Source organism: Sipha flava, unplaced genomic scaffold (genome assembly GCF_003268045.1).
Source record: "Sipha flava isolate LNK unplaced genomic scaffold, YSA_version1 171_pilon_pilon, whole genome shotgun sequence".
Classification (NCBI taxonomy): domain Eukaryota; kingdom Metazoa; phylum Arthropoda; class Insecta; order Hemiptera; family Aphididae; genus Sipha; species Sipha flava.
In genome coordinates this window covers 471785-483917 of record NW_020271925.1, presented here as the reverse complement: position 1 = coordinate 483917, position 12133 = coordinate 471785, and the positions used below count along the sequence as shown (strand labels likewise).

Sequence of the window (12133 nt, the reverse complement as noted above, 5' to 3'; positions counted from 1 at the left end):
CATATAAAATTATCCACTAAATTATTAATATATAAACTCTACTTAAAACCTATTTGGACGTACAGAATCCAATTATGGGGCTCCGCAAAACCTACAAATGTCAACCGTATCCAGCGTTTCCAGTCCAAAGTCCTCCGTGCTATAACCAAAGCATCCTTCTACGTATTAAATCATACATTACATAACGACCTAACCATTTCTCTTGTCAACGATGTAGCTAAGACCTTTTACAGACGTTTTAATTTCAACCTACAAAACCACAAAAATCCTTTAATCAAAGAACTTGCGTCTATAAATATACCCGGCAACCCACAAAAAAGGTTGAAAAGGCGGTGGTGTAGGGACCTATTAGTTTAGACCAATCTTACTCCTTTTGTTCTTTTTTCTATATCTACCTTTGCTATTTCCACTTATCCTTCCTTATGATATTTTCTAACATTGTTTAACACTTTTTTTTTCTCATCTTTAACTGTAAAAGTGCCTTCACTGAAAGGTATCTTTAATCCGTCCTTCACGCCATAGTTATCTATTTCATCAATTTCACTTATTGTTCAAACTATGTAACAGATTGTGGAAATATAAATAAAGTAATAAAAAAAAAAAATAAGTTATAACTTGTTATGGGCGATTTCCTTGAATTGGGGGATGGGGGGTTACGTGAAGTCAGCCCTTCATTGAGAAACTACCCATTACTTGAAAAATATGAGGTTACAAATTGAGAAAATAAGGGTACAATAATTTTGGAAAATATTTTTTACAGTGGCAGGACTAACTTCATATACGTTACATAATGGTTTTTGAAAAAAAACACTTAATATCAATTTAAAGCGTATACAAATACAGGTTTAATTATATAAATATTAAATACGTTATTAAAGTCAAAGAAATGTTTAACCAAACAACAAAACGAAAAAAACCGTTTATTTCATTTTTTAAACAACTGTAATTTAAAAAATATATATTTCAAAATTGTTTTATGGTGCTATTGGTAGTTTAAGTAACTATCTTAAAATGTTTATAAGATCTTTAAAATATTACATCTATGTATGCTGTATAATCACTTTTAAACACTGAAATCCGAGAGGCATTTAGCTTCATCATGTGTGCGAAATAGATAACAAATGTCAATGTACATCTTCATAGTTGATATGTTATAGACATGCATTGATAATCAAATTTCTCTATCGTGTCATAGTATTCTACCATCTATAGATCGGCTGTTATTTAATTTATACATACTTAAGATTTATTAATTAGAATTTAAATTTATCCACCCAATCACCTGATACAAAACAACTAGCTTATACCCATCCAACCACCCTACACCCACCCAAACATCAGATAACCACCACCATAGTTAAATGCAGGGGCGAACTGCTCCATAAAAGTACGTGTTCGGCGCCACTGGGACATCCTCAGTTTAACTCTCTCCGTATTATATGCGCTACATTCAGTACATCAAGTATATGCTTGACGGTAAGAGGGACCTCATAGCATATGCATTATTTTTTTCCGTGGCTGTGATCAAATAATATGGTGTATTCATATAAATATTAAATATATTATACTTTAGTTGAAGTAATTTTATTTCCCATCATTAGTTAAATCCTGCAAAAGCTACTGCGTCTATCATTATATTTTCATACAAGGTTATATATATGTTTTACAAACTTTATGTTAAACAAGCTTTTTCTTATTTATTTTTTTAATACACAGAATAAAATATGGAGTACTCGTCATCAAATTAAAAAAAAAAATTGACCTTTATAGCTAAGGACCAACTTAATATATATATATATGTATGTATGCATTTGTGCTCATTATAAAAATGCACTTATTAACATAATAAACCTAATAAATTAGATTTTTTTTTAATAATTCATATAAATCAATATTAATATCTATATTATTACATAAATTACCAATTGTTTCGATTTTAATCTCAACATTAGACAACAATCTATACCATGGTAATTCAAATTTTAAATTGTGAATGTGACCACTTATTATGTTAAATGGTAATTTTAATTCTTCTTCTAACACTTTCACATTAATATCTAATTCTTCAAAGGAACAATTTCCTTTTAACATTTCCACCTAGAGGGAACATGAAATAAAAGATAAAATTAATTTTATTAATACAATAAACTCTAACATGTATGTTGGATCAAATACCTGAATATTTTCAAATGAAATTGAAGTAAAGTATTTTCTCATATAACTCATGATCTTATTAACAACCCATCGTCTTCCAACATTTATTGTCTCCATTGCAAATGGCTTTATAAATAGTTGTTAAAATTAATGGATTTTAGATAGAAGATACTTATGTAAAGAGTTTTATTTCTTCTACAGTAACAACCATAAATATTATTACAATATAATCTGCAGTACTATCAAATTTTAAAAAATGATATGTATTACTTTGTTTACATAGTAGATTCTTAGATTCTTTGGCATTATATTATTTACAATTGGCCAGAAAAATATTTTTGATTATATTTACTCAGTTTTATTAAAATTGTTTTCGTTATTATAAATATTATTATTCAAAAATAGTAAACTTATGTTTAAGCTACTTTTCTTGGCGCTGTTAAAATTATAAAAAATATGATGTACAGGAATGTATGAATAATATTGTTTTATTGGTCTTTTAAACTTCAAACCGATGTATCATTATTTTCGAATAAATGATTCTGAGTAAAAGAGGTCAGTTAGATCACTTTATATTTTTTAAATGGATTGATATTATAATAGTTCAAATTTTTTAGTATTTTGAATATTTAATGTTCTAACTCAGGGGTGGCCAATCCAAATGATCTTGCGGGGGCACTTTGGAAATACATTACCATCCCGCGGGCTACATATAAAATTATATTAGTATTTTGTCCAATAAAAAAAAAAATTGAAGTAAACATTATACTTTAAATTAAATATTATTACAAAATAAGTTTTGATGTATTTATTATTTGAGATAAACAAAGTGAATTGTAATTGTTTTTATTCTGAATCCAATTCTTTCAAGAACTCTTTAAATTGTCGATACTGAAGCATATGTGATCGAATGTAATTCACTGTTTTTATCAAGCTTTATTGTAAGGATTTTTTCCAACTATACAAATAAAATATACATTACAAGGGGCTTCGCCTCACACTCTCCACGTTTATTTCATTGATCCTGATGAAGCAGATGAGTCCAAAAACATGGAAGTAGCCAACTTCGGTTTCACTAACCCACTGTTTAAACAATTCGTCATGTTTATCATTTATTTATTTTTATTGATATTTGGGAGGGGGGTCCGAGTTCAAACCACCACCAGGGCCGAAAAAAAAATTGTTTTATTATTGATGACGTGTAGTATATTCGTAGTTTCATTATTACGCTTTGAACTTAAAATATACAACTATACAAATATTATGATAGTTAAATAATTATATTGATAGGTGTTTGAAAAGTTTTGTTAACTATGCTGTTTTTATATTCCAATAGCTATTAAATTACTGTAATGTAATAGTAAACTGTAAATTGGTAAAAAAGTTATATAAAATAATATCTTTTTATAGCAGTTATTTATCTCATTTATCTGTGCAATGAAAAAAAAAGATAACGATTATTTTTGTTAACCCCCCCCCCCCCCCCCGATCAAAATTGAATGTACGCCACTGATTATTATAATTAATTATAACATTAATTATGCGATTAAATATTAACTTTTTTATTAGTAATATTTATGATTTTAAATCCTGTTAGGAAGAAACAAGGAAATTCCAAGCCTATCGGATAAATGGCTGATCATAAACCTAGGACACTGATTGGGTATGATCATCTGGGGAAAAATAAACTGCTATCGAAGGAAGACATCGACTTGAAACATCTGTTGACTGAATCGTACGAGAAAGGCGACGAGGAACTGCTGTTCGTTGTACAGTTCGTGAGTAAAGTACTCGAATCATACTCAGGGGAAAGATTCGGCCTGAAAAATACCTGGAAGATTTCTGTGATGAACTCTACAAGGACAGGATGTGAAACTACAAGTGCGAATTGAAATCCAAATATTGTGTAAAAAATTAAACATCAAGATTGAGTTTAATTAATAACAAATAAATTATACTGAAAAATATTTGAAAATGACTACAATTATATCAACGATGAAAATCTGATGGAAATGTTATCCACTAAAATTACCATCCAGCATCCAATCGCCAACTAATAACTTTACATGTTTATATATTCAAAATGTTTGTCTTTTAATATTAATAACTTAATAAAGTTGTACTATTTTATTTATTTTTTTGAATATATAACACATTTTTTCGTGAATAATATACAAGGTTTTTTTTTTTATTCAACACATTAGAAAATTATCAAGATTTTTTTGATGTTCAATAGTTTTGTAATATTTATTTTAAATGTTTAGAACTCAAATTTAATTGAACGCATCACATATTTGTAGTGGCAGTGGTCGAAGTGGGAAAAATTAAGTAGAGAAGCTCAGTCCAACGATTTAAAAACTGCGTTCCACCTGCGAAATTATTTAACACACTCATGGGGAGCATCGTTCCCATCCCTTTCACTAAACTTCGGTCGCGGCGAATAGTCCGGCGGTGAAATGACCGAGTCCGCATATATGGTTTCGCTAGCTGATCATAGACGGATATCGGGCATTAAGTTCCTGAATAGTACAAGGTACTACACAATATAGTTACAAGGTAGTATTGACTCTCCCTACTTGCTTTCCTTGATTTGTTTTAGAGTTCCTCAACGTCATTTCTGATCTGTTGCTCCTTTTTATGTTCCTTTCACCTCCACAAATTACCTTAAAAATGAGCCTATTACATGTATGATATCAAATGCCAATGTTGACCCTTCGTTTTTTCAATGCCTATAATTTACTGTATACCACGTTACAATATTAATTTATTATTACATCATAATTTGTATAATTAATATGTAACTGAATGTATAATGTGCAGTGGTGGATCCAGGATTTTCTTTTGGGGGAGGGGGGTTTGAAAAATGTTTTCGTTTGGGATATATTATTTATAACATTGCAGCCAGAGATTGTTGATGAATTAAGATAATAGTAAGTAATATAAAACATTAATTTAAAACTAAAAATACTTATTTCTTATATGAATAAAAATACAAATTACATACAATTCCTCATACTTAAAAAAAATATTTTCCTTAATTCATAAAATTATTTATTTTTAATATATATTTTCCTGATTTTGGGGGAGGGGTTAACCCTCCTCCCCTCGTATATCCACCACTGATAATGTGTATATATGTTCAAAGGGCTAATTCTGTAAAATAAAGAAATAAATAAATAACAATGAATGTAGGTATACTCTATATTTGAGCATCTAGTTCCGGGCCCATAACGAAAAGATTAATAATAAATAATACCTAATATATTATATTATCATGAACATATAATTTTTTACTAAGATGACTTACCAATTCACAAGGCTGGGAAAGTTAACTTTTTTTTTAACTCGTTAAGTTATTTTTAAATAATAAAGTTAAATTAAGTTAAAAGTTAACTTTGAAAAAAAAGTAACTTAACTTAGTTTAAAGTTAACATTTTTTAATTTGCAAAAATAAAAAATCGCACACATAATACTAGTTTTTTTACGCTCAAGAAAATTACTGGAGAAAATTAAATAAAATACATAAAAGTATTAACTAGCTAATTAATAACTATTAATAACTAATTAATTAATAAAGAAATAATAAACTTTCACAGAAATATAATAAGCTAATAAAGTAATAAACTAATAATAATATGTTATAAATTCTAACGAGATGTAAACAGAACACATGCTAGTTGAATTATGAAATTAAATTGGAAATTATCTGTCTGGCAGATATTTCTACCGAGTAAGAACTTTTAATCTTTTTCCAACACTTTCAAGCCTACACTATAAAATATAAAAAAAAAAATTTTTTTTTAGAAAACGTTATTTTAGAGTCAAATGAAGATAAACAATTTCTTTTGTAATTTTTGAAAGATTTACATTTTATTTAATATTATTATAAATTTATATATATATATATATATATATATTATGTTAAATATTTAATAATGTTTTGTGTATCATGCATGAGAATATATGATTAGTTATCAAAATGTATTATTTTATGTTTTTATTTTATGAATTTGATAAGAGGTTTATCTTTTGAATAAATAAAAAATTATGTTAATTATCAATGTAATATTTATTTATTTGATCTGGAGAACTTCATTATTAATTAAGCGGACGCACTATAATAGGCCGGCGGGGTTGAAGTTGTCGGACCTTATTCCATATTATGGTCTCACAGATTATTATGTGATAATACGTTGTTAGCTAATGATAATGTTATCAATACATTCAGAGGAGTTATCTAATTTTTAGTAATTATTTATGCCCACGAAACATTTTTCCTCAAAAGTTCATTCATATTTGTACTTCGTTAATATAATGTGCGGATTTTTATAATATTTATTACTATTGGTAGATCAATCTTTAGTATTTTTTTTATAAAAATTATCGTATGTACAGCCATATGACATTTAAAGTATTCATTCACTTTTTTTTGTAACTATATTTAATGAGTTTTTAAATTTAGATTGACATGGCCGAAGAATGTTTAATTCTCCAAGAAGAGGAACGAGAAGCTTTACTTTCTATTTATGATGGTGATGAAGCTTTTAAGGATGTATCACCTACTGTTTATCAATATAAAGTAAATTACCTGAAAGTTAAAATGTTTTCTTTATGTGGATGATGTTTCTCTCAAGTGATTTTTATGTCACAATCATCTTGTTTTTTTTTCAATATTTTGAATAACTATACTAATGTATACTATCTGGAAAATAAATTACATTCTATAATATGACGAAATTTATGAAAATTAAGTTAATAACAAAATTTGATTTGTTTAATCTATAAAATGTTGATTGACGTACAGTTTAACACAAACATTTGATCTAAATTTACTTACATGTCAATTATAGTTAACATTCTTTAAATATTATATTAAATTCATGGTTTATAAGTTAAAATTAGATGAATTTAATTATAAGAAAATCAATTTTTTTAAATTAATTTTATTTTTATGAGCAAAACATTTTATTAAATATTTGAATTAGCGGTTAAAATAAGATTTAAATTTGCGATTTACAAATAAAGTCAAATTTTGTTTTACTATGCTAAATTTTTGTTAAATATGTATTTTTTAATGATTCATATTTATTCATACTTTAGTAATTATAATTAAAAATTTTTGTTATAATACTTGAATTTTGTTTGTTATATTGTGTTAAATTTTTCAAAACTTAAATATATATATATGTATATATATTTTACTTTAACAGTATGGAGAAGATGGTGATAATAAATCCTTTCTGTTGGAAGTTGAATGGCACAACAATTACCCAACTGAAGCACCTAAAATTAATTTAGATATGTTCTACAATAAACACATGTTTGTATAAATTTAATTGTACATAAACTATTTGTATATAATAAGGATGGGAAATTCAAAGTTACTAGAAATACAATTTTTAGGTCTTTAAAATCTAGTGGACCGCATCAAAGAAAGTAAAAAAGTATTAATTTTTTTTTTAATAATTGACATTTATTTTTTTAATTACTACTGATCATCTACATTCTACTAACAACTCTATAAATTCAGATTAATATTACCTCAATATTTAATGAAGTTATTTTTATTTTTAAATTTTGGATTATTAAATTTCAAAATTAAACACAATTCAATTAATTTGCATTGCTCATCCCTGATACACTGTTTATTTGATATACTAGTCCACTTTTTTTTATATATTTTTTTAACAATTTAAATACATCATACACATTTATAATAAATATTTAAAAAGTGTTATTATGAAATTATTTATTTTAGAGTTAGTTCAGTTAAACAAAATATTAAAGACAAAATAGCAAAAGAAGCTGATCATTATTTGGGTGAATCCATGACGTTTACTCTTTTTGAGTTTCTTAAAGATTTTGCCGTAGATTTAGTTGCTGATCAACCTGATAAAGAAGTTATTGAAAGTATAACTAAACTTGTATGTATTTTTTTTTATATTTATTTATTGATAATAAAAATGAATTCTAATAAAAATTATAAATTGTCTAGTCAATTGACAATGATGATGAAACTATGAAAAAGATAGTGAAGAAAGAAGCTATGAGCAAATCTCAAAAAAGAAAACAATGGGATCGGTTAGATTCCAAAGGAGAAAAACCTCGAGGATATGATTGGATAGATGTTGTTAAACATTTGTCACAAACAGGATCTTCTAAGGTAGAAATATCGACATAATAACACTGTGATATCCATTGCGTTTTTTTTTTATAAGAAATATATTTTCATTGAAATCAATATTACTTAATGTTTATTGTATTAATTAACTAAATTCCTGTCACCAGGAAGCTCTCCATTCATCGACTACTAGGTGATGACTTGTAATGTTCCAATCTAATATAAAATCAATCCTTTGTTTATGTAATGCATTCATAATTTAATATAATCAAGTTTATAAATTACCTGACATTTTAGCATGCAAGAGAAATTTATCAAAATTTTTATTGACAAAATCACATGCTAGTTGGACATACTCAGAATGTGTACAACAAAATTGAGTGTTGTTTGATGTATATTTCATCTAAATACAGTTTAATAAATATTTGATTAGTGTATAATAATGTGTGCATATATCTAATAACGATTGTTATTATTTAATTTATGTAATTGGGCTTGACCCGTTTAAAGTGTAATTAAGTAAATAAATAACTAATTGTTTTAATACTTACAGAACGAAGATAATTGAGTTTCACAAGAGAAAATGTATTCTTGGGACAAATTAAATGACCTAATATGTTAGCATGAAAATATGCTTTTAAAATATTTTCAGTATTAATATTTTTATCCAAAACTACATGAATACTGTCTTTATGTATATCCACAATTAAAATATATAGATAATCTTTGTATAATTCAATGTGATCTATTATATCCCATGTAGTCAATGCATTGGTATATAATAAATCATGAACAGACGTTCCCAGTTGAATTTTAAAAGAAGACAACTTTTCATCTAAAATAAAATTTTAAGTAATTTATACAAAATTCTCTTGAACAGTGATTTTTTTTTTCTTTATAATATATTCTTTAACTAATATAACATAAGTAAGCTGCACATTATAATAATAATTGTAATTATTTAGTGTCTTAGACATAATAAAAGTTATATATTATTATGGAATATACTAATAAATCAAATAATTTCATTGATCTGTTTTACTCGAGTAGCTAAAAATTATTACTTCTTTATACTGGTTTGCCATTACCATCTACAATTATAAATATTATATACATCCAATTTTTTAAGCATGCTCATTCCACTTTTAAACTTAAATTTTACATTTATTCAAATTGCAAATTCTGAGAATTTTACTCCTCATAATTTAGATATTTTAGATTTGTGATTATAATTTTTATTTAAGTTTTTTCTTTTCATAACTGTCGATATGTATTTTAAAATGGATTTATTTTCTGAAAAAGTATATGTATATATACCTAATATTGAATGTAGCATTATTTGATACAGAATCAACAAATGAGGTAAAGTAAAACATTTATCTTCTAGTTACTGCACTTCATGATTATTTTAAATAAAGCTATCCCAGGCAAAATAAGCTAATAGTTATAATTTAAAATAAACTGATGACTTAAAAATGATGGTAATATTTTTAATATATCTTAGATCAATTTAACAGCAACCTACAGTTTTTCAACTATTGTCAGATAGCATGTTGAACACTTTAGCAGCAGCAATATTCTACATCTGTGCACACCTAAGGTACATAATACATTAAAAAATCACAATTTTTTACCTTTTAAAAAACATGATTCTTTTTTATTAATAAATTCTGGTTTTTGTACATCATGGTTTTGTGAATCATTCGATAAATAATATTTAAGGGTTAAGTCAAAACGTGCACTATTGAAAACATTTATATTTAAACTCTTTACTGCTTTGTAGTTAGCAAACAAATGTAAAGTAGTTACAACAAAGTATATGGTCCATATAAGTCTAGAAAACATGAAATATTCAAAAGTTAGATTCTATGTTCTAAAAAGTCTTTAATAGTTACACTATAATAATAAGTTACACTTATTTATACTTACATAATATGATTTTCAACAATTGGTAATATAATTAATCCAATAAGAAATGCAATTAAATTTATGCATGTTTCTTGACTGCCATCTTTTGCTGAAACATCAGCCATATTTTCACTAATAGCCTATTTAAAAAAATATATGTTTTATAAAATTTTATTATTTTATTATTTCTCTAAAATATGATTACATCTGTTCATAAAAGACTTTAAAAAGTTCATAACAAAAATAGTGTTTTCCCAACAAACTAATAAACAATTTTTTTATCAACTTTTTGAAAATATTCCATAATAAATAATACATAAATTTTCATTAATCATAAAATAATATTATCATTACTTTTATTTCTGAATAATATTTTTTTAGTACAAAAATATTCTAACAATTAGTTTTGAAATTATGGATAGTACAATTTTGTGAATATGTATTACAGATTGTAATTTACAGTAATCGAGTAATATTTTGAATCTTTGTAATAAGTCCAGTTAATACTGACTGGATCTAATATTTACCTGGTGTTGTGTTAATGCTGCTCGTGTGGCTCCTCCAGCAACGCCTACAATGGATTTAGCACAGCTTGAAAAAGATAGGATTAATAATGAAAATTTCCTCATCCATGGAATGCTTAAGAGTAGTTCAATAAATATTGCCAAGTCATTTAGAGCATCAGCTCGAAGTCTCCACTTTTTACATTTTGTATCTAATTCAGATCTTAAAACAATAAGTATTAGATAAAATTTATATCATTTTTATTATTAATATTTAATAGGCATATCATTGAATTAAAAAAAATAAATAATAATAATAATAATAATATGATAAAGCTATAGGAATAAGTGCATTTATTCTAAATTGTAATAGATATGGAAATTTACCCTTTCAACCACGCAAAAGTTATACGCCCAATCATACCAGCTCCATCTTTAAGTATATAAGTAATAGATGCAGCAAGAGCTGAAGCTTGAGCGTCACCTATACCGACACCCTTAAGAATAGCATTTGTGGCTAATATATTTGAAATTGTACTACAAAATGCCTAAAAACAAATGTTGGTACAATTTATCTACTACGGGTAGGTAGTCCACATTTAAACGAAACACAAAAAAATTATTCAGTTTTTTTAAATTTAATACATGGATATTTTAAAATTTAATCAATACTAAGATCTAATAACTGTACAGGTGATGGTTAACTAATCTAATCTAATTTTTCTAATTATTGGTATCATTGATTTAATAATAGTATGTTACCTGTACAGTATCCCAAATCTGATACTCTGTATAATCCTTGCTTACACTATTTGGAAATCCTCTTGGTAAAAATATTTCTTTAAGCACATTCATAGAGTTACATACTAGACTAGTGGACTGTTTACGTCTTTCAGATTCTAATATTAATTGACGTTGATCTAGAAATAAAATTTCAAATAATTTTTTTGTTTTATTTATAGTACATTACATCATCATAAACAACATTTAAACTTTTAAATGACAGTATTAAGTTTCAAATGATGCAATGGCTAGTAAGAATAAATACAATGTTAACTAAGAAAATATTTTCAATACCATGTCTCTTGTATATGATATTGCATTCTCCTGGTTTGTACTCTTCGCTTAAAAGTATTTCATCTCGTTCCTTTGACGACATATTATTTCCAAGGAGTTGAAAAATTATTTTTTACTCGAATAAGAAACACATCAGAGGAATATATAATAATTTGGTACCGATTTGTAGGTACGTGTACAACAAGTACACAAAAGTACCAATATGTTGCGACTAATTTCAGTGGTACGAATAGTAATTTTGGTACCAATCTACAAACAATAACAACCGTTTTCGTATGACAAAAAAAAAAAAATCAATATCAGCCAAACATTGGTGGACATCACAACATAAAATATCTATAATCACGATGTAGATAACATCATAGATATT

The 12133-nt window shown here is 26.0% G+C and overlaps 3 protein-coding genes across 6 annotated transcripts; 1 reads left to right on the top strand and 2 right to left on the bottom strand.

Annotated features, from left to right (window-relative positions):
* Window positions 1-410: 410 nt before the first annotated feature.
* Window positions 411-2488, bottom strand: LOC112679968 (vacuolar protein sorting-associated protein 13B-like). The gene is made up of 4 exons (XM_025549923.1): window positions 2425-2488; window positions 2176-2349; window positions 1923-2097; window positions 411-526 (listed from the first exon to the last, which is right to left on the bottom strand). The coding sequence occupies exons 2-4, from the start codon at window positions 2269-2271 to the stop codon at window positions 411-413; spliced, it is 387 nt and encodes a 128-aa protein (XP_025405708.1). The 5' UTR covers window positions 2272-2349; window positions 2425-2488.
* A 3885-nt stretch (window positions 2489-6373) lies between these two features.
* Window positions 6374-8914, top strand: LOC112679992 (RWD domain-containing protein 4). Of its 4 annotated transcripts, XM_025549956.1 has the most exons (6): window positions 6392-6539; window positions 6617-6733; window positions 7365-7474; window positions 7913-8078; window positions 8150-8317; window positions 8829-8914. In XM_025549956.1, exons 2-6 carry the CDS (start codon window positions 6623-6625, stop codon window positions 8841-8843), a joined length of 570 nt encoding a protein of 189 aa, XP_025405741.1. In that variant the 5' UTR covers window positions 6392-6539; window positions 6617-6622; the 3' UTR covers window positions 8844-8914. The 4 variants fall into 4 exon arrangements, with proteins under 4 accessions (XP_025405740.1, XP_025405741.1, XP_025405739.1 ...); XM_025549955.1 differs by lacking the exon at window positions 8829-8914 and having other exon boundaries at window positions 6374-6470; window positions 8150-8400; XM_025549954.1 differs by lacking the exon at window positions 8829-8914 and having other exon boundaries at window positions 6393-6501; window positions 8150-8400.
* On the bottom strand, window positions 8354-12104 carry LOC112679991 (RUS1 family protein C16orf58 homolog). Its single transcript, XM_025549952.1, has 9 exons — window positions 11764-12104; window positions 11449-11606; window positions 11074-11234; window positions 10711-10909; window positions 10205-10323; window positions 9910-10109; window positions 8827-9110; window positions 8561-8678; window positions 8354-8491 (listed from the first exon to the last, which is right to left on the bottom strand). Exons 1-9 carry the CDS (start codon window positions 11843-11845, stop codon window positions 8436-8438), a joined length of 1377 nt encoding a protein of 458 aa, XP_025405737.1. The 5' UTR covers window positions 11846-12104; the 3' UTR covers window positions 8354-8435.
* Window positions 12105-12133: the final 29 nt, after the last annotated feature.